Source organism: Thunnus thynnus, chromosome 1, assembly GCF_963924715.1.
Source record: "Thunnus thynnus chromosome 1, fThuThy2.1, whole genome shotgun sequence".
NCBI classification, from domain to species: Eukaryota; Metazoa; Chordata; class Actinopteri; order Scombriformes; family Scombridae; genus Thunnus; species Thunnus thynnus.
Window position 1 is genome coordinate 5050486 of NC_089517.1, and position 16093 is coordinate 5066578.

Genomic DNA, 16093 nt, shown 5'->3' on the forward strand with positions numbered 1-16093 from the left:
AAGTCCTGACAAAATCTAAAAAGTTAATAAATAGTGCACTACTCAGTGTATAAAGTACAAAATAATCACTTTAACATCAGTTCAATTAATATTCAAGGCAGTTTTACTGTGTAGATGTTTAGATTTAAACATACAGTCTACTATCATGAGGTGTTTTTAGTTAAATAAATGAGATATGAGATCAATTTTGGAGTTGTTATCATCCCTGTCAGACCTCAGCAATGCGCAAGTGAAACAAAACACCCACCAGGAGGCGGGATTAGATGGTGGTGGTGTTTTTCGCGCTCTGAAGCAGTGATTCGGTAGAAGGAAATACTCGTTTTAAGGATTTTCCCAAAACAAACGCCCGTGGCTGGGTGTGCAAGCCTTCATATAGATACAGTGTGTATATATAGGGTTCAATGGAGCAGTTGGTATCAGTCAAATCTGTTCGAGTGCAAGATGACGTGGGTCAGTCTGCAAATGGTAATTATGACTGTGCACCAGGCGGCACACACTTTGTTTTACATGCTTCACTTCACAGATTACAGCTTCCAGCTTTTACAGTTTCCTTCATGCGTGGATGTGGATGGAGCTTTGGACAGATTCTCCACAGTGGGACTTTTTAAAAATGTTTTGTTTTTATATGTTTATAGATCTCTCTCGGCTCGCTGCTGTTCCTCAACGACCAGATTTCTGCCAGCAGAGCGGACAAGGGCCCCAGACGTATCAGAATAGAAAAGTTTGAAAATACTACCGGACTGTTTCTTGAATGGCACCAGAGAAAGCTGAAAGTCATTTCAACCCAGCAGCTGGACAGGGGGGAGTGCGTGAAGGCGGTCAACCAGATGCACGGCGATCCGAATAAGCGCTCCTTGTCCCCGTGGGAGTACAGGTGAGGCACAACATGCAGGTATGGAGGCCACAGAGGGACAAAAACAATCATTAACGTCACGACTCAGCAGGAATCTCTTATTATCACAACAGGTGTTAGGAGAAGTATTCAGATACTTAATTAAGTAAAAGTACCAATACAAAAATGTAAAAATGCTCCATTACTAGTAAAAGTCCTGCATGAAAAATGTTATATATTGTTAAGTAGTTTTTTAAAAGAACACATCATCTTTTATGAGAAATTCATATATTTAGGATGTAAAATATTGATCTAGTATCTAGTAACTATAGTTGTACTCAGTTACTATTCCACAGCTTAAGCAAATAATGTACTGTATGATATTACTGGATTATTATTGCAGTTGCGTGAATGAGTATCAGTATTTTACTGTTGCAGCTCATAGAAAAGCTAATATTCACTGCTTTATATATTGCTAAGTAGTTTTTAAAATAAATATTCTATTCTATAAGAAAATCATGTTTTTATATAAGATCTTAATCTGCAAAGTAACTTGTAACTATAGCTGTCAAATGAATGTAGTGGTGTAAAAAGTACAATATTTGATCCTAAAATGTGGTGGAGCAGAAGCAAGATACAGAAGTTGTTATTAGTAGTATTATTGTTATTATTAGACAAAGTCTAAAACATGTTTAAATGATACACTACTGAGGAAAAAGTAAGTAAAGACCTAAGTAAAGTGCTAGAAGGACAGTACTTGAGTAAATGTACTCAGTTATTTTCCACCACTATCTTCCCTTAGGTAACAGTAGCAATATACAGAATGAGTATAAATATTCTTCATTATAAGTCAAATTACTGAAATTACTTCATTGTAAGTTATTATTCAACATTTTACTTAAGTAAAAGTACATAGGTATTCACAACAAAACTATATATAAGTAAAATGATGCAGATTGGCTCATTTCACAGTGAATTTATACAGTATAGTACAGTGGTAGTATTCAGATCCATTACTAATAGCCATAGTAGTCATATTACAATATGGTAAATGGACTGCATTTATATAGTGCTTACCTCAACGAACAAAGGGCTTTTTACAACAACCGTGTAACAATATATAAACATATTTAAGTCCTGGAGTCAATTTTTACTTAAGTAAAAGTACAGAAGTATTAGCAACAAAATTAAGTGTAAGTAAGAATAAGTAAAGTACTCATTGTAATACTTTCCGATTAAGTTTTTGTTGATCGACTAGTCAATCAATCAACTAATTGTTGCAGCTCTACAATAAAGACCTATATTTCACATCCAGTATAGAGAGGAAGAATGATTACAGTGTTATGAGAGCTGTGTGTGAAGGTTACTAGACATCTGTAGCCTGCTCTTCATCTCTGGTGGAGGCTAGCAGCTCCAGGCCAGCCACTTCTAGCGTAACACGCCCAAATCTCCAATACAACTGTCAGTGGTGGAGGTGCACTGTGGGTAATGTAGGCGCCAAGTTTTGACAAGGAAGAAAAATGTGTGGAATAAAAAAAGAGGACATCTGTGGTTCTGCTGCATCGATTTTAAAAACTGTTGAGTCCGACAACAGACTAGAAAAAATGTGGTCCTATCCTTTAAATGATACCTTTTTTTATATATAAAATATATATATATATATATATATATATATATATATATAAACACTTTTCAAAACAAGTTACAAAGTGCTTTACATAAAATTAGAAAAAGACAATAAAAGCAAACGGTTAATAAAATATTATGATAAAATACAACAAAAGATAATAAAAATAAATGGAACTGATCCATCTTAAATCCTATTAGTTAGACCTTTAGTTATAATACTTACAAACTGAGAGAACAGAAAAGAAATGCTGGTGCAGCAGAAACTTAAGATGTCAAACTCATTGTGATTAGTTGCTGTATTGATCGCCTTGTGAGTTCTTAATGTCTGTTCTGTCGGATTGTCTCCTTCAGCACACACCGAGACGACAGCAGGTTCCCTAATGAGATTTCCGTTGCAAAGTGCCTTTGCAGGGGCTGCATCATCAACGAGAAGGAAAACCACAACTACAACTCTGTGCCTGTGTTTGCTCCATTGACAGTCCTGAAGAAGACTTGGCTTGGACATAACAAATATCGGCTCACATTTGAAGTTATCAAGATCCCTGTGGCCTGCACTTGTGTTGTGCCCCAAATTAATTGATCAAAGAAACTATTCTAATCATACATTGGCACCGATTTCTACTTTTTTCCTACTAATCTATTTCTATATGACCTATTATGTTGTCATTAGTCAGTTAGCTGGCTAGTTAGTTAGTTAGTTATTAGTTTCATGTTTGTGGAAATTTTGGTCTTAAAGTGGGAACTTCTGTCAGCTGTTTAGGTGTTTTATGGTGGTTTCAAAGGTGCCACAGAGAACCAAAGTGAAAGCACAACTTTTAGATTCTGTTTAGGTGGTTTACTCCATTTGTGTAGACAGTGATGGTGGGTCCAAAGCTACGCTAGCAATTCTAAAGGCCTTTACACTCTGGGGGTGTTTTTTTGTGTGCGATTAATTCGCATGTCAGTATGTTTTTTTCAGACTGTTTTTGTCAAGAGTACTTTCACACAGTCAGCCTGGTGAAGGCAGTCAGACGGCTGCTTCTGTGGTCAGAGATGCTGAATGCAGGTCGGTGATGATGTCAACATCATCCTGTGATGACGATCTTGTCCTTCTACTCCTCACTCGACAAAAGAAGAGGAGAGCGTTGTATACGTTCAATCCACACCGAGCTGCCGGTGTTAGTTAGTTTTGATGCAGATTATTCGCAGGCGATTATTTTGCATTTTCATGTTGCTTATTCGTCACGCCCCTAGTGTGCAAAGGCCTTAAGGATGGTAATATCTGTTGGTCAGCTCACTTCTGTGGTCCAGACTGAAATATCTCAGTAACTAGAGTGTCATTTTATAAAGACATTCATGGTCCCCAGACTGACTGACTGGGAAGGGTTCAGTAAGAGATTATATTGAACAGAAGCTAGTGGAACAGTGAACAGACAGGAAGTGGTGGCAGGACTTTGGTTCACCCTGAAACTATCACACATGAGCATTTCAGTGACGTACAGTATGTCAGGCATTCAGCCAAATGCTTCTGCACAAATACTGTAGAAAATTCTGTAAACACTCATCACAGTTTACAGCCTAAAGTCATGTTTCCAACAGCAACTGTCTGACCAACAGTGAAAAAACTACCAAAATATCCAATGGAAGCAAATGTTTTTTTTTACTTGCCATCCATTAGTTTTCAAATCAAGTAATCAGCTAATCATTTCAGCACTACCTAGAAAATTCAAGCTATGTAATTTTTTTCCTCACCTTGCCTGGAGTTGATACATCACACAGTAACTAAGGTTGAAAGACCATCTGGTTTAACTCTGAAGCTCAAGTTGTAAAGAAAAGAGACGAGGAGATACATACACACAACAGCAACAAAATGCTCTTTACTACACAACACTAGTTACCTACATTTTTTAGTTTCGTTTTTAGTTTAGTTTTGCACTTTCTGATCAATGTCAAATGACATGACAAAAAAGCTAAGTATCATTACATGTTCATTTCATGCCGTAACAGCTAGCAGCTAGAAGTGAAAAATTAAAGGCAAAGATTGACATTTTGGGAAATATGCTTATTTGCTTTCTCCTGTGAATATGATGACATCTTAAAACTAGGTCACCTGTGAAGTAGAAATGTGCAATTATTTTTTGAAATTGGTGCCCCATGACTAGAGAAAACTGAGAAAAAGGCTGTAGTTTTCCCATATTGCTTTTAAGGGGGAATCCTACAACAAACAGAATGCATTGCGTGAGTCTCATCCAGTGAGCTACTCACGGTGTGTTTACGACCAGCCAGTTAGCAAAAACAAAGTGAGCAGCACTGTATATCTAAGTCCTGAGCTCATTATGTCGAGCAAAACTGGAGTTATGAACTTGACAGGACAGAGGAAACTATCCAGAGGAAAGAGAATTAAAATTTAGACAGACAAGCAAGTTATTTTCTGGTTTTGGTTTAATATCTATTCCAACTGCCGGCTTGAAGAGAAAAACTAGTCAGGAGAACAGGAAAAACAGGAAAAAAACGTTTTTTTTAATCACATGAAAAACGGAAAAACAAAATGATACGCTTCTTTATCCTGTTATCAAACAAGTTGAACACAGCTTTGGATGGAGGATTCACAAACCGGGAGGCAGCAAGGCAATTCCCGTGCCTAGTCTGGCAGAAAATAGAGGACGTCAGTTGAGTAGGTGGTGATTCAATGTGGCCACATGTGGCCCAGACCACCTCCGAATGTGGTCTGAGCAATCGGATCGTCCTCAATGCGTCTTCGGTGCGTTCACATCTGTACTTAGAGCAGTCCACTTGTGATCGGATCACCTGAGACGCATGTTCATGCCAAGTATAAACAGGGCCTAACTCTCGCCAAGCAAACAAACAAGCGTATTTTCCAAAATGTCTAACTTTTCCTTTAAAATAGGACAGTATTAGGTATTAGGCACATGCACACTATATACAAGTCTCACATAAGGTGCATCAACCTAAAAAACAATTAGATGAACACACTGTAAAGCATCAAAGTCCTCATTGAGTATTTGAAGTTTCTGAAGTAGCTAATGTTTTTCATATAAAGCAAGCTTTATTGAGCTAAATGTGAGGATTCATTCAGTGTTGTTGTTGTTTTTTTTAATATATTTTTAATATAATTTTATATTTTTATTTATATAGTGTTTTTTAAATTGTGATCAAAAGTAATGTAGATTTGATCACTCATTTGGCTAATAGTGAATGTCAGTCTCTGCTGGATGTGTGTTAAAAAACCTCCGAATGTTAAAATGTGACCGTTAGATTTATTATTCAGTTGTTTTGCACTGTAGGATATTTTATGATCATTTTATTTTTGTAAATCTTTATCTTGAGAAATAAATTCAAGGGGGATAATGACACTAATATGAGACTATTATAATGGTGAGTAGATTTATAATGATTATGTAATGATTTGTCTTGTGTAAAATGTGAAATCACAAACAAGCCTCATTCACTCATTCACACTCGTCACACTGCTGGTCGTGTTTGAAACATTTGTTCAACTCTGTCCATGTTCTTTTCCTAGCTGCTTACTAAAAAATTAAAGTGTTTCTTTGAGTCATTTGTACTGTTAATGTCTTTTATACTGTATCTGTATTGCCTCTCCGAAATTACAAAGCAATTTGTTTGTTTGTTTGTTTGTTTGTTGTTGTTGCAACCTGAAATTCAAGTAATTTAACATTTTAGTCATATGCATATTTAAATATCTCCTCCAGATGTTTTAAGAATAAAATTACTCTGCTTTGAATAACAATTTGTCTTCTGTGGTTTTTCCCAAGAAAGTTAAACTATCTCGCTAAAATCCTTAAAATTACATCTACCCCTTCAATCCATAATCTTTAAAATTCATTAAAAAAAAATTTTTTTTACAGAAATTCTGCTCTGGAAGTATCCGATAATGCTAAACTAACAGACTTTATTTGGTCATTTAGTTTAACATTTTAGTAATTTGAGGTTTAATGTGTTTCAGATATTACCAAGCTAACATTAGCTTTGTCAGTTGGTTCATTCAGCTAGCTAGCGCAACACTCACATCTGGTAGTTAGTAGCTGCAAATATTCACTAACAACTCATCTCTACATCAGAACAAGTTTGTGTTGTGCAACTGGTTTTGATTAGGTGAAAAATCTCCACTTAGTAAAACACATCATAACAAGGCTATGTTTGAACTTACATTTATCTGACTTTTGGTGTAAAATTACAGAAGATTGATGTTAGCATTCATAACTTATTTTACTGTGATGTTCTCACTGTTTTACTGTTTCTACTTTGTTATTGTTATGTTTGTCTACCTTAATCTTTGATTGAGCTGTGTCAAAGAGGAATTTCTGTTACTACGTGACAAACAATAAAGTCTCTTGAATCTTGAATCTATAATGTAAACTGAATATCTTTGTTGTTCTGTGTGTAATACCTGTGTTTATAGGCCAAGGTCCATGCTAATAGTGCCTGTTTGTGAATATTAGCTAGTTCAATAGGTAATCTGTCTATAGAATAGTTGCATTTAAGAAGAAATATCCCACCAACATTACTATATAAGTATTTGGGAGAGGTATGTATATGTATGTAATGTTATAAGCCAATTTATTTTAAAGCTATTGTTAAGTGTTTCCTAATCTTCCAGGCCCCTGTTATCTTTGCTGTTGTACAAAATATCTCTTTTTAAGTAGTGAGGTTTATTCTTCCAGATGAAGTTCAATAATTGTGAATTAAGCATTTTATACAATTCAGTTGGCATATCTAAAGAGAGTGAAACATAAACAGAACCTGAAAGGCCTTCAGCCTTTCATAAAAGAATTTTCCCTGTAATGATAAGTCTCTAGATAACCTGAATCACTTAATTAATTACTGAGAAGGAATAAAGCTAGTTCTTCACTGACGGCCTTATCAAATTCACTGATAAGACCATAATTTCCACAGTTATCTTTAAGACCTTTGATATTCTCCTTGATTTCAGCAATAGTAATCAGGCAAAGCTTTAAAATGCTTATCACCTTTCTTGACATTATTGGAGACATTCTTTGGAAATTACTGGACTTTATAAGGACATGGGTGAATAGATGTATACAATGTTTGATAAAAACAGGTCACATACTGTGAAATATCATCAAGACTTTCATTTGTCATGTTATTAATAATGACTTTGCGAACTGATGCAGTGATGTGCACAGATTTTATATTTTAAAAACAGATAACTGGACAGGACATACTCTCGAACTTTAAGTCCTTATATGTAATGTAAACATCAACGTGGAAAATCCAACAAATCAATACACAAAGCTGTCACCATAGCAACAGTGTTTTAACAGATGTAGTTATGATCCATATCCAGATACTGAGGCTTTAATGAAAATATTTCAATTTAATATTTTGTATGTTATTACAAATTTTATGTCACTCCTATGATACCGTAAAGTTAACACAATATTGCATATTAATGAACAAACAAATCAAATTTGTCGGTAATTTATTGCACACATGAATAACTAAGCATGACACCGTGAGGTCTTCATCAAGATGTTTTATTGTCACATTATTTAGTTGCAGTAAATAAAATGTCCACTTGGTGTCACTGTATAACAACAGGAAGAGAAACTGAGCTTTAGGCTGAAAAATCTCCCTGTATGAGACACATCAATCAGCATGTAGCGGCACACCCGTAAGTTTTTACTGTCATATCTGACACATTTCAGCTGAATATCAGTTACTGGCAGTTACAGTCAATTAAACTAAGAAAATCCCATTAATTAATTTGAAACACATAATAAATAGATTTTGTCATCAGTGGTTGTAGTGAGGACCACTGAAGGTGACTGTCCGTCTGCAAAATCACACATGATGACACAAGATATTACAACCTATTTAACACTTTAAAATGATTAGAAACTTCATATCTTCATATCAAAATACAGCTATTATAAACAAACATCATTATAATAATATGATTATTATTAATATATTATTATTTATTGCATATGATCAGCTTAGTGATCTGTGAATAGTTTGTAAAAATGTGGCAGCATTCAGCGGCTACAGTTAAAATAATCTCTCCAGTTACGTTAAAATGTCAAAGTGTTTAAATACTCAACACTGACACAGTTGCACCATAGAGACCGTTACTCTTTATTCAAGGCAGCAACTTCCTGTCCTTCTGGGAAGGGTTTTTTTATGGCGACGTGTCTCAACGTTTTTAAAAGCTACTGAGATAAATGAGAGGCACAGTGTACTCATTGTGAGTCAAATTACAGTATGTGGCAGAAGAAGAAACATATTTGACCCATCTGTTTCAGAATAGCAGATAAACGCTTAACACTCACCCCTTCTACTTCACCACCTCTTGTTATACACAGTTATAACACTCCAATACTGCCAAACCCTTCTCTGTAATGCTTCATATATAAATGTACATTCACCAACCCTGTGAATGAGGGCAGAGAGGGTGGTACCGTAACTCGAGAACAGAGAATAGAGTTGGGTTTCTCTACCTTTTTATGACCTGATGTAACAATTTTTTCACAACCCCAACGAGAAAAAAGCATCATGTTATCCCCCAAAATTTGATTAGTAGTATTTCAAATTAAATACTGTCGTGCTGCAGAGATGCTTACACTGGCTTACACATCATATCCTACAGACTTAAGAAAACATCTCTGTTTGGCACAGATCCCTGCAAAAAAATCACCCCATAATCATTTTAATGTTTTTCAATTAAAATGAGAATAATAAGGTAAAAATTATCATTCTCTTTAGTACTGCAAATCATATCAAAATTGCAATATCAGTCAAAATATTCACAATTTGATTTTTTTTTCAAAATTGTTCAGCATCAATATGAAACCATTTTAATTTCCTTTTTACCTTCTTCACATTTATTCAAGTACATTAGACTTCACAGAAGGTTGAGAAACGTTGGCGTTCAGTGTCAAACTGTGCGCTTTGCCTTTGAGGAAAGCTTAAAATATCCTCTCATATACAAAAACATTTACATTCTGATATAAGTCGATTAAAAAAATATGCTAATATGTACATATTATCAGTGTTATTTAAATATGTTGCTAATATCATCCAGCATCTACAGCATCTAACATGCTCAGTTTCGCAGCTGCACTCTCACTCAGAATAATAAATTGCATTTGATGTCTGGAAGAGTGTTTAGTTTGGAGCCCAACGTGACAGAATACCTTCTGCCATGAGCTCTGTTTAACACTTGTAAATCTGAGCAATAACAATCAGCAGGTTGTAAACAAAAAGAGGATGTATTAAGTATTTTTTCTTATTTAGGATACAGTTGTAAAGGTGTATCAATATATTAAGTAAATCCTTCATTTTTAGCCGGAACATCCTTTTTTTTTTTTTTTTTTTTAAAGATCAGCAGTATGGCCCCGGTCTATTATAGTCTTTCCAAATCCACAATCGATCAGTATTATCAGCTATCAAGCAGACTACTAACCTGGAAAAAGTACAGCGATTGTACTGCAAAGGAGAGACAATAAAATAACCCCAGTTTGGGGGGTTGGTGGGAGATAAGCCCAAGTATTGCATACATAACCCCAAATACACATCTTCAATGTAAAGAGCTTTCACATGCCTGGATGCTGCCACTAGTTTTTTAGGGAGGTCTAAAGACAAAATGTATCCCAAGCCCAAAGCATACAGTGGGTACTGCGGGTTAGGGTAAAGATCAAAAGGCAGAAACCACTTACTGCTGGGATCTCTCAGGACTGCAGCATTTCCCGCCACAAGTCCAGTCATGTAGTTTGTCTTTGGAGCGTTTGACAACATGTTGATGAGAAGAGGCAAATTCAGGAACGTGTCCGAATCAATTTTCATGGCATAGGAGGCGTCGGAGCAGTAGGAGTCCAGCCACTCCAGCATCATCATGGTCTTGATGGTCAGGTTCTTGTAACAGTCCACAAAGTTGCTCTGGATCAGGTCTTGATGCTCTTTGCTCTCCTGCTGCACCTGCTCCTGGACCTGTTCGACTCCATCTCCACTGTGCATCCCCAGCAGGAAGAACAGCTTCACTACTTTACCCTGTACTTCACTTTGATTTCCCCATGTTCTTCGGATGATGTCACGATGCGCCTTGTTGTTGGGCGCCACAGGAACTATCAGAACCAGAAAAGGCTTCTGCTCCTCACATTTCTTTGACTCATTTATAATGAAGTGGTAGTCATAGGGGTATTCCACTACGTACGGCCCCGGAGATACATAAGGGATAGGTGTTGGCTTCACATTCTTCTTCTGCGTTATCTGCTGAGTCACCGGTGAGGAGTTTTCAGTTTGGTGTGGTGTATTCGTGTCTGCCACGGTTCTTGATGTTATTTCAGTGATATTCTCAGTTTGAGGAAATGTAGACAAGTTTTCTATAGTTGTCAATCCAGCAGCAGTGGTCAGTTCAGGTGTAGATCCAGGAGTGCTGGGATCACTCACATTGGGAAAGACGTTATTGTGACTGTTAAATGGAATAAACCATTTTGTTGCATTATATTTCGTCCACCATTTAGGGCTCCAGTCGTGTGCCGTTTCCTTAATGTTTGTGTTGTAATAAAACACAACTACAGTCACCACCAGAATGAAGAAACAGCCATGACATCTTGACCAACGACACCATCTCTTGCTTTCTGCCAGTTTCATTTCCTTACTGAGAGGAGAGAGAAGTGAAAACATCCATTAACAGTGTTTTTGCTGTCAAAGAAAAAACAAGTCATGAAACTGCTTTTCACGAGCGCAGGCTGTGAACTGTGAACACAGGTGGATGGATTATTTCATAGCACATTAAATGCTATCATGTTTTAGCTTTTTACCTTTCAAATTCATCTTTTTTGTCCAAATGTTAAGACAAGTTGAAGCATTAACACATCCTTGTTCTCCTTCTCTGTTTCCTTGTTAAATAGGCATGATCCATGAATACAGAAAATGAAGTGAAAAAATGCATACACACCTTTGTCCTCCTTGTCCTCCCTTAGCAAAGCCACTTTCTAGCATGTTAACACTCTCCTGTCTATAGATGGGTGTTGCTGTCCTTCCCCATATGTAGTGGAAAAAAAAATTACAGGATGTTGCTTCACTGAAAAATTTATAACAGGACTTCAGTTGCAGTTAACTGATTTTTATCTGTCAGTTCCGACAAAAAAATGGAGCAACAAAGAATATTAAAATAATGATTTTGAACGTAACTCCTGGACTCTTCTGTCTCTGTATCATGCTGTGTCAGCACCGTTACTGGTTAGATCAACTAACCATGGCAGTGAAGTATTTTTTTACCTGCAGAGGAACCACACCTTAGTTTGCTCCTCCCCTGGCTTGCCGGTGTTTTCTTTCCTCCTCAAAGCCAATGAAAACCTGGAAATTCTCTGGAGGCTCTCCTCAGCTGAGCTGTTGCTTCTTTATCACATGAGTAACAAGTTTGTGTGTGCTTTAAAGAGAAGTGTGAGTGGCGAGGCTGATAAGAGATGGCTTACTAACTCTATGGAATTTGGCAGCAGGTTAGTGATTAGGTGTTCACAGTTACAGCTGCTTTCAGTTTCAGGATTGATGATGTGCATTTAATACCTTTTAAAGTTATACGCATAATTGTAAAAGGTAAAAAAGTAAAAGTATTAAAGAATTATGAGCAAAATACAGTATCAAAATTAAAAGGTGTTTACTATGCATCACGTTTTATGAGCTCATTATAAATTTCACGTCACATTTTAATCTGCAATGTTATGAGTAACTAGCTGTAAAATATATGCAGTGAATTACATAATAGATACTAACATGTTCACAGTAACAATACCAACATGCTGATGATGAGCAGATATAATGTTTACCATGTTCACCATCATCGTTTAGTGTGTTAGCATGCTAACATTTGCTAACTAAGTAACTAACTAACACAAATTTATTCATAGGTGTGTAAGTAATGGACATATTACAATTTTGACCTGATGATGGCGCTAGATGAACATGACAATTCATCCTCAGGGGAGCATGAATATAAGTTCTAAATCCATCAAATAGTTGTTGAGATATTTCACTAAAACTCACAAATGTCAACCATATGGTGGCACTAGAGGAAAAGTCACCAAAGTCAGTGGGATTCATCTTCTGGGGAACATGAATGTCTGCACACAATTTAATGGCAATTAATCCCAAAGTTGTTGAGATATTTAAAGTGGTGGACCAGCTGAGATTCCCACCCACAGAACCACGTGGCTAGCACGGCTAAAAGTAGCATAAAATAGAAATACTTAAAGCACGAATACTTAAAAGTTGTTATAGGGCGCTCAGTACTTCAATGCCAATATATTTTTTTAACCTATATTTATTGTAAACTGGAAGCTGCCCAGTACAACCGCAATCTGATTTGATGTTGATAAGGAAGTGGCACACACTGCTCTTTCACTTCTCCCACCCATATTTATCCTGCCAGGCAGTGCATTGAACCGCTGTCCTTCTAAGAACACTTTTCTAACCTGTAGGCCACCACTGCCCCGTAATTGACTAGTGGCACGTGACCAGTGTCCTCTAGATGCCCTGTAGTTCAATACTAACCTTGTCTCCCAGAAATTGCATTCATATACAACTAAACTGCAACAACAAAAACATTTTGCTAGAAACATAATCCTGGCTGAGTCATGTTTTCTCTCAACAAAATGAGAAAATGTTGTTAATTAACTTATTTGGCAAGTTGCAAAAATGTTGATGGTAAACACATGACTGAAATGTTCACAGACAACATAACTAGGCCTTTTTCCCCACCAACATATTTGATCTTGCAGTACAATATCCACTACAAAAAACTACAGCAATATTAAACTTTTTATGGTTGGTTAAGGTTAGAGAAAGATCATGGTCGTGGTTTAATACAGAACAAATTCTGCAAAGACTTGAAGCATAACATGTTCATTAACATTTAAGCCACATCATCGTCTTTCACTACCCTGAACCAAAGTGCTTTTGTTTTCTTTAGAGTGATATACAGTATAAATAAAACACCTCATTCATTCAAACAAATGTTACCTGTGAACATCATCCAGGCAGCAATTACATTTGTCAACACAACAGTTTAGTTGTATATGAACATAACAACACATTTCTAGCAGACAAGGTTGTCATAACTCATAACAAAAATGTCTTAACTCCTTGCCGACCTTTTAGCTTACTCATTGCATCCTCAACTGCGTTTCACATACCTCTTCAGTAGATGTTGATGACTCAACTGTCATCATGTGATACCAGTTGCTTGTATGTGTGGAGATGATAACCTCGGTCTCTGTTCAAAGATGGTTTCTGGCGTTGGATGTGAATGTTCTCCTTGATCTTTCTCCATTCAGTCCATTTGTCCAGGGTCTTGATGACGTCTTTCATTGACGTAGTGTTCCTCATATCTCTTGCACTTGCAATCATACACAACTCTGAACTGTCCCAACTGAAAATAGCCAGTAGGCTTAATGGACCTTTAGTTGAGCTTTTTTGTCATATTTCCAAGAATGTGGGCAACAAAGGTATATGCTGCCAGAAGGAAGACCATTGTAGGACATCTCAGACTCAGCTAAAACTTCAAAACTCACCAATTTGAAAGAACAACTGGGACTGACTATTCTTATTCAGGAAGTACTGATTGTATCTGTTTATGTAAAACGTAGTGAAAGACAACAAACAGCAAAGTAGGAAGGGCAGGGAGCGAGTACGAGGACAGAGATTAGAGTAGAGGAAGAGACTGTTTGATTTAATACAAGACTGCCGGATACATCTTACATACAATACTTCTTTCTATTGTTGTAAATGGCTCTTTATGTCTTATTTGTCCTTTCATATTGTTCCTTTATATTCAAACTTGTTGTATATTGATTTTTTTTCTACCTCCCCCTCAATTCCCCATATCAGGCTACTTTAGTTACGTCAGCCTGATTTGGGGAATTGAGGGGGAAGTAGATTTGAGTATAACAGTGAAAAGAGATGTATGAGTTTGGATATTTGAATGAGATTTGTACTTTATGGAGATTTTCCACCCCCATCTGCCTTTTACTCATAGTGTGCAAATACGTTTCAGCTCACCAGGTCTGGTCTGGCAACAGCTGTACTCAATGCCAGGTATACTTCATACCAGCTCTACTTTGATCTACATGTTGACTCTAACATGTTAGTCTGGTACAGAAACAGCACAGAACAGGACAGCGTGGCCCTGCAAAGAGTAGTTTGTTTGGCTGAACATACAATAGGTGTTACTCTACCCTAGGAGAATCATTAAGGACCCCAACCACCCGGTTCTCTCCCTGCTGCGATTGGGAAGAAGGTACACATTACGAGAGCAATGCTGTTTCTTTATCTCCATGTCTTCTACATGGATCTTCGACCGCTGAGGATGCTGACTTTTCACTTTGGACATGTTGCTGTAGTCTGAATCTTTTAGCACAATACCGCATACTGTATGTAGCCATCAAGTCCATATTTAAGACCAGTTTTAGAAAATTCTCCTTATAAAATAAGTCAGCTGGAAACGGTATTTCAACCAACTCATGAGCATGACCGTTAGCTAGCTAGCCAGCTACAGCTGATAAAATCTGCTAGCAAGAATTGACAGAGCTGAGCAAATCAACTGTCAACAGCCAAAAATGAGAAACTGAGGACTGAAAACATTTTTGTCTAGCTGTTTCTATAAAGACCCATTGTTTCAAAAATTACAAAACATATGAGTGGTAAATCTGTCACCGTTATTGTTGTAAACTGCATATGTGTAAGAAACACTAGCTTGACAGGCGTAGCAACAGCAACTAAAGGGGGCGGGGTTTAGCTAACGTAGCTAACAGTCAATTATTGTCCACTTTTTATAGTCACCTAGATATTTATTTCACTAAAATAGCTGCAACAGTTTTATGCTTCAAACTGTTGTTAAAATTCAGTAGAGAAGGCACAGCGTAGTAAGTTAAAGACTGTAACACTTAATTTTAATCAATTAATTTTAAGAACAATGACATTCATTTTTCAAGAGCCTGCCAGTGAAGTTACAGTTACAGATCAGTTCTCTTAGAAAATAATAAGAAACTACTGAAAAATATGATACAACGCGCTTGACTCATAATAATAAAGCAGGGTGCTGAATCCTTAAAGTAATGAAAATGAAATAGAAAGGCTAGGACAGCACACCTAGTTTACTTTTTTTAATTGCCACACGGACGTTTTGGGCAAGACGCCCTTCTTCAGCGTGTGTTCTTGCAATTTACACAATCAATACAGGTGGGATTAATTATAAATATCCGCAGCTGGCACAAAAGGTCCATCCCAGGAGAGGGAGCTACAAACGTATAACGTAGATACATGACACATTGTAGAAATATGATAATAAACAAAAATCAAAAACGAATACTGTTTAGTGCATAAGAAACAAGGAAATAAAATCACCTCATTCATGTAAAAGATTCTTGACATAAAACAAATCATAGAGAATTATATTCAGTTCATAATAAACAAGAGAATGAAATCTCATTCATGGTGGGACACATGGATGATTTGTTTGATTAAAATAGCCGCACCGGTTTTGTGCTTCAACTAAACTGTTGTTAAAGGTATACTATGCAAGAATTGTCAGTTGGTGGTTGTAAACACACAGGATTTAAGGTTGGCCCATCCTCCCAGAGAGAGAGAGAGCAG

The 16093-nt window shown here is 36.7% G+C and overlaps 2 protein-coding genes across 2 annotated transcripts; one reads left to right on the forward strand and one right to left on the reverse strand.

Moving 5' to 3' along the window:
- Window positions 1–243: 243 nt before the first annotated feature.
- LOC137194102 (interleukin-17C-like) lies at window positions 244–6209 on the forward strand. The gene is made up of 3 exons (XM_067605695.1): window positions 244–465; window positions 636–874; window positions 2813–6209. The coding sequence occupies exons 1-3, from the start codon at window positions 442–444 to the stop codon at window positions 3039–3041; spliced, it is 492 nt and encodes a 163-aa protein (XP_067461796.1). The 5' UTR covers window positions 244–441; the 3' UTR covers window positions 3042–6209.
- A 1759-nt stretch (window positions 6210–7968) lies between these two features.
- On the reverse strand, window positions 7969–12053 carry LOC137194210 (beta-1,3-galactosyltransferase 5-like). The gene is made up of 2 exons (XM_067605914.1): window positions 11400–12053; window positions 7969–11099 (listed from the first exon to the last, which is right to left on the reverse strand). The coding sequence occupies exons 1-2, from the start codon at window positions 11441–11443 to the stop codon at window positions 9824–9826; spliced, it is 1320 nt and encodes a 439-aa protein (XP_067462015.1). The 5' UTR covers window positions 11444–12053; the 3' UTR covers window positions 7969–9823.
- Window positions 12054–16093: the final 4040 nt, after the last annotated feature.

Coding starts and splice junctions, on each gene's coding strand:
- LOC137194210 (XM_067605914.1), bottom strand. CDS start 11,443: ATGCTAGAAAGTGGCTTTGCTAAGGGAGGACAAGGAGGACAAAG. Junction 11,100..11,399: donor GGAGGACAAGGAGGACAAAG/GTGTGTATGCAT, acceptor CTCTCCTCTCAG/TAAGGAAATGAAACTGGCAG.
- LOC137194102 (XM_067605695.1), top strand. CDS start 442: ATGACGTGGGTCAGTCTGCAAATG. Junction 466..635: donor CGTGGGTCAGTCTGCAAATG/GTAATTATGACT, acceptor ATATGTTTATAG/ATCTCTCTCGGCTCGCTGCT. Junction 875..2,812: donor TTGTCCCCGTGGGAGTACAG/GTGAGGCACAAC, acceptor TGTCTCCTTCAG/CACACACCGAGACGACAGCA.